The following is a 5,882-nucleotide window of genomic DNA, read 5'->3' as shown; positions in this document are numbered from 1 at the left end:
ATCTGGAAGTTCACAACTCAAATGCTTGTAAGTTAGGGACTTACTATTGTATGTTCATTGGAGGCATATAAAAGCTCTTTGAATTTTGGATATAACAACAGAATAATAATACTTTCTTTGAGCCAGGGAGATAGCTCAGTAGAATAAGCGCTTGCCTGGCAGGTACAGGGTCCTGAGTTCAATCCCCAGTAACACCCAAGGGGGGGGGAAATAAAAGGAATACTTTTTTGGTATGTTTTACTTATTTGTTTGATTTTTTTTTTAATTTATTTTTTATTTATTTATTTTTTTGAGATAGGATATTGCTATGTAGTTCAGGTTAGCCTTCAACTCATTTTGTAGTCCAGGTTGTCCTCGAACTCATGTCTCTCGTATTCTACCTCAGCTTCCCAATTGGTGGAATTATAGATGTGTGTCATCACACCCAGCTTTTTGTTTTGTTGTGGGGGAGCTGGTTTTTTGAGACAAGAGTCTTAACTATGTAGTCCTGGCTGGCTTCAAACAACAATCTGCCTCCTTCTTAAATGCTGGGATTACAACCATGCCTGGTACTTGTTGGTTTTCTGATTTTGTGTATGTGTGTATGTGTTATGCTGGCCTCCAACTCAAGATCTTCCTGTCTTGGTCTCCTGAGGGATGGGTTTGTGTACCATGCCTGGCACATAGAGAATACTTTTGTTTGTTAGTATAGCTGATTACAAGTGAGGGCCCTCACATTGTTTTCCTTCCATAGTCATTCTTTTTAATCTCTTGTCATAAATTACTAAAAAGTGCTTGTTGGAATGCAGCTTTTTGTTTTATTTTAGCACTGTAATACTTTTAAATTTTTCTATACTAACTTTTATTAGGCTTTAAGTTATAAAATCACAAAATACTTTTTTTTTTTTTTTTTTTTTTGGTGGTAGTACTGTGGATGAACCCAGAGCTTCATGTATGGTAGACAGACGAGTACTCTACAATTCAGCTGTATCACCAGTCCTTATTTTTTGTTTAGAGACAGGGTCTTCTAAGTTGCCCAGGTTAGATTCATATTTGTGATTCTCCTGCCTCAACCCCCCCAAATGGCCAGGACAACAAGCATTTGTCCTCACATCTGGCCTATCCTTTTTAGTTTAGGCTAGTCTGGAACTCACTTCCTACTCTAAGCTGGCCTTGAACTTGGAGCCATCCTCCTGCCTCAAGTGTGAGGCCTACTGGTGTGAGCCATCACAACTAGCTAATTCTCCTTTTTTATTCTGTTCTTTCAGTTTGTTTTTTGTCTTGTGATGCTGGAGATTGAGTGCCAGGGGTGTTTTCACCAGTGAGTTAGGTCTTCCTGTTTTTGGAGACAAGATCTTGCTAAGGTTTATGTTGCCCAGGTAGGACTTTAACTTTAGATCCCCTGCCTCAGCATCTCTCAGTACTGGAGTTATTGGCATGTATATCACAGTCAGGACTTTGTCCCTCCCTGTTTGTTTTTTTTGTTTTTTGTTTTTTGTTCATTCAGCAGTATTTATTGAATATCTGTTGTGTGCTTGGTATTAATAGTAAACACAGGTAAAATCTTTCTGTAAGTGGACTTATGTACCAGTACTCTTTAATACAGTTTGTATCATAACATACTTCATAATAAGATAAATAAAATATGTTTTAAAATATATTTGAGGCTTAATAAGTTAAGGTCTATATAAAATGTTCCTCAGCCTACTGTTATTACATGTAAAAATGTAAATAGATTTTTGTGGGGTATGATTGAAAGCAAAGGAAAAATCACAAGTGAGATGTTTATGTCATTTCAGACTGAAACCCAGTATCGCTGAATGTGATTTTTCTTTAATTAATTCACTTAGTAAAGTAAACTTTTCATTTACTCATTTATTCTTTCCTAAATCCACTGTGGAATTCTTAACAGTATATATTACAGTGTATTTGTAAATCACATTGTATATAATTGGCACATCTAGACAAACACTGAAACCAGAGTGTTGTTAAATTGTAATAATAATCTCTATTATAAGTCATTATAATTTATTTTGTTCCTGGTAGTTAACGATCTCATACTTTCATTGGATTTTTTTTTTTTTTTTTTTTGAACTGGGGATTGAACTCAGGTCCTTGCGCTTGCCAGGGAAGCACTTATTCCACTGAGCCATCTCCCCAGCCCTTTCATTGGATTTTTAAAACCTGAATTCCGGGGCTGAGGAGATAGCTCAGTAGAATAAGCGCTTGCCTGGCAAGCACAGGGTCCTGAGTTCTATCTCCAGTATCACAAAAAAAAAGAAGGAAGGAAGGGGAAGGAAAAAAATTAGAAAAGAAGGAAAAACTGGAAATAAAACCTGAATTTCTCTTTATTATACATTTGTTGCTTAGTGCTTAGAAAAGTGACTGTTTTCTTCTTTCAGTCTTCATTAGGTTCATCTACTTCTTCATTCCAGTCAGTGAGTTCCTATGGACCTTTTGGCAGGATGCCAACATACAGCCAGTTCAGTCCAAGTTCATTGGTCGGGCAGCAGTTTGGTGCTGTTGGTGTTGGTATGTGGTATTTTTGTTGCCATTGTTGTTTGTCATTTCCCTTTATCACAAAGCTATAGAAACTTACTACTCTAACCTCATACTCTTAGAAATGTTATTTGATGTTCCTTTTATAATCTCAAAGGCTATAAAGAACACTTTGCCAAGCCAGGTGTGGTGGTACACCCTGTGGTCCTAGCCCATAAGAGGCTAGAGCAGTGGGATTGCTGAGAGTTGAAGGCCAGCCCTGTCTTCAAAAACATTGTGATGCACACCTATAATCGTAGTGCTGCTGGGCAAACAGAGGAAGGAGGGATGTTTCAAGTTCAAGGTCAGCTACACTGCCTCATATACACAAGCAAACAAAAGGAATTAGCTAATTTTTGTTGGCATAAATCAAGCCTTTTCTCATCTTTATTTGGTATTCTGATTTTTAAAGGATAAAATGAATCAGTTATACTGTTGCTGTTTATGGGGATATTTATTTTCCATTTAAATTATCATACACACACAAAAAAAGAATAAAAATAAAATAAAGCACAAAAATATATTTTCATACACAGATGCTCTTCAACTCACAGTGGGTTTTCATTCTAAAATAGAAGTTGGAAATGAGTCAAAAAAAACCCATTTAATATGTGTATTACCTAACATAGGTTAGTTTGTTAACCTTAAATATACTCAGGATAAAATGTCAAAGAAGCTCTTGTACACACAGATGGGCACTTGTAGAAATGATGCAATGTTAAAGCACAAAACAAAATATCCAAAATATACAGGCAGCACAGTACACTGTACAGCATGAGTGCACTCCTGGGCTTGCACAGCTCTTTGGGAGCTGCAGCTTGCTACTGTGCCCCAGCAGCATAAGAAGGTGTCATGCTGTGTATGGCTACCCTGGGAAAAGACCAAAATTCAGAGGATGGTATCTCCTAAAGAAATACTGTCCTCAAGTCCAAATGCATTAAGTCAAACTATCTGTAAGTTGGGCACCATCTGTATTATTAGTAGAGCACTGTTAATAGTTTATTTGTAATTTTTTACTATTTAATATCTTTTTATAGATGGCTCTTCTAAATATAAAAAGTCAGCAGCCCAACAAAATTGGGCAGGAAAGTTAACAGTTCACAGAAAAAGAAGTAGAAATATTCCTCAAGCATATTGAAAAATACGTTTTAATTGGTTTATAGTAAAAATACACAAGTGAAATCTATATTGAGACACCATTTTTAACAAAAATTTTGCAAAACCCCAGAATTTTTTCAACATTTTAAGTCTGATGAAACAGATGCTATCATAATTGCTATCATATCATAAGGAATGATGTACTTCTTATTTTTTTTTTTAAGACAGTTGCGTTTTTATTACATAACATTTGAATATTTCTCGTGGAACTTGGTCATCATTTGCTTTTCCCTTTGACAGAACGTCAAATATCTATAGAAATTTCTACGAATTATTTATGAAAAAAATATTCCCCTAACCTCTCCAAAAAGGCATCATTGCCTACATATCCCAACCAGGTTCCTGAGGAAAACAATAGGTTTTGTTTATTTTACAGTGCCATACATACAATTTCTATTGAGATATAAAAAAGGGAAGACTTCTAAACCATGAGTCCCCTTCTGTTTACAAAGTTTTATAAAAATACATTAAATCATGTTTGTTCTTTGACTCAACATTCCAGTTTATCAGAAAAGCAAAACAGCAGTACACAAAGCTGTGCAAACCCCCATTAATCTTGCAGCAATATAATATCAACATCGTCATGGACACCTTGCAAAAGTAGCTCTCCCGAGTATGTGACAATCTTCCTTCGTTTTGCCGCTTTCAGCGTTCCTACCAATGCTTCAAAGAGGTTGGCACACTTGTCATCTCGAAAAAGGACCCCAAACTTCACGCTGAACTTCCCATCAGCATTTTTTGAACCCAAGCGATGAATTTCCTCCACTAAGAGGTTAACTTCATGATCCACATTCATTATCACCTCTTGGCCTAGTTTTCCAGTCCAGTGGAGAACTGGTGCCGCATTGGTTCAGCCCCGGGCGTCAGCTGCGCACTGGGGAGGCAAGGGCTCTGATGTACTTGTTATATTGAGAGGACTATCATTTTAATCTCATGTAAAAATAATTCTTTTGAGGAGGGGTTGTGAAGGTTTTGGTCGTAGTGGTTTTTTTGGGTTTTTGTTTTGGTTTTTTTTTCTTTTTTGGTATCAGGAATTGAATTCAGGTCCTTGTACTTGCCAGGCACTTGCTATGCCACTGAGGTACACCCTTGGCCCTGTGGGGAGGGGTTTGAGACAGGATTTCACTATATGGTATAGTTGAGGCTGGCTTTTAACTATGTAACCCAGGCTGCCATCAGATTCACAGCAGTCCTGCTGCCTCAGGCTTCAAAGTGCTGGGATTACAGGCTTGGGCCGCCAACATAGGCCCAGCTATGACTTTAAGAACCTTTAAAAAAATTATCAATAAATGAAACATCAAAGTGTATTTTCTTACGTTATCACTGACCAATAAGACGCTCAGAGCTTGCTGCTAAAGTAAAGGATTACTAGAAAGAATAACTGGTACAATGATCAGTCATCTCTTTTTCCTCCCACAGTACTGTAGATCAAACCCAGGTATTATGCATATTGGAGAGGCATACTACCTACTACTACAGTCGTACTCTAGCCCTACCAGCCATTTAAATTAAATGTGTAGTGATGATTAAAAGGATCATAAGCCTGTGCAAAAGACTGAAGCAGAAGGATTGCTGTGAGTTCAAGGCCAGTCTGGGCTATAAAGTGAGTTTAAGGCCTGCCTGAACAACATATTTGAGTATCATTACTACATATTGATTGAGACCCTGCCTCAATCAATCAACAAGAGCATGGAGCCTTTTCTCCTTCATTATTATTTACTCACTGAGGCCAGTTGATTGTTTACAAATAATTGGGACAAATTTACTAGTGTTCTGTGGCATGCTTTGTCTCATAATTCTCTCAGGCCAAGATGGAAGAATATTGGTCAAATAGATGTGTACACATTTTAGACTAGGTCAGGTGCACCGAGGCTGTAGAAGACATACATCATTGGCAACCAGCTGTTTGGATGATGATTCTCTTAGCTCTAACCTTTTGTACAGATTTTTATTTACCAAGTTTGATGAATTAATATATGCATATGAATTTTAAAACCAGGATGATAACACACGAGACTAAGAATTGTTAAAGATGCACACCTACAATCTCAGTATTGAGGATGCTGAGATAGGAAACTAGTGAGTTCAAAGCTAGCCTGGGCTACAAAGTGGAACACTGTCTCGAAAAAAACAAAAAAAAAAGAATACCGAATCAAAAAATTTACTTTTGTGCAGTTACACAGCTCCTTTACAAAAAAAAAAAAAAA

The 5,882-nt window shown here is 37.0% G+C and overlaps 1 protein-coding gene and 1 pseudogene across 3 annotated transcripts in view; one reads left to right on the top strand and one right to left on the bottom strand.

Annotated features, from left to right (window-relative positions):
• Lsm14a (LSM14A, mRNA processing body assembly factor) overlaps positions 1 to 5,882 on the top strand; it is an 82,439-nt gene that overhangs the window by 48,168 nt on the left and 28,389 nt on the right. For all 3 annotated transcript variants that reach the window (XM_004636726.2, XM_023721640.1, XM_004636727.2), the window contains exon 3: positions 2,382 to 2,511. In XM_004636726.2, coding sequence (XP_004636783.1) covers positions 2,382 to 2,511 — 130 coding nt within the window. The remainder of the gene's footprint in view (positions 1 to 2,381; positions 2,512 to 5,882) is intronic.
• Positions 3,833 to 4,559, bottom strand: LOC111818226 (annotated as a pseudogene).

The sequence above is a fragment of the Octodon degus genome, unplaced genomic scaffold (genome assembly GCF_000260255.1).
Source record: "Octodon degus isolate 3935 unplaced genomic scaffold, OctDeg1.0 scaffold00083, whole genome shotgun sequence".
Taxonomy (NCBI): domain Eukaryota; kingdom Metazoa; phylum Chordata; class Mammalia; order Rodentia; family Octodontidae; genus Octodon; species Octodon degus.
The sequence above is the reverse complement of the archived record's forward strand: the minus strand, read 5'-3'. Positions and strand labels throughout refer to the sequence as shown.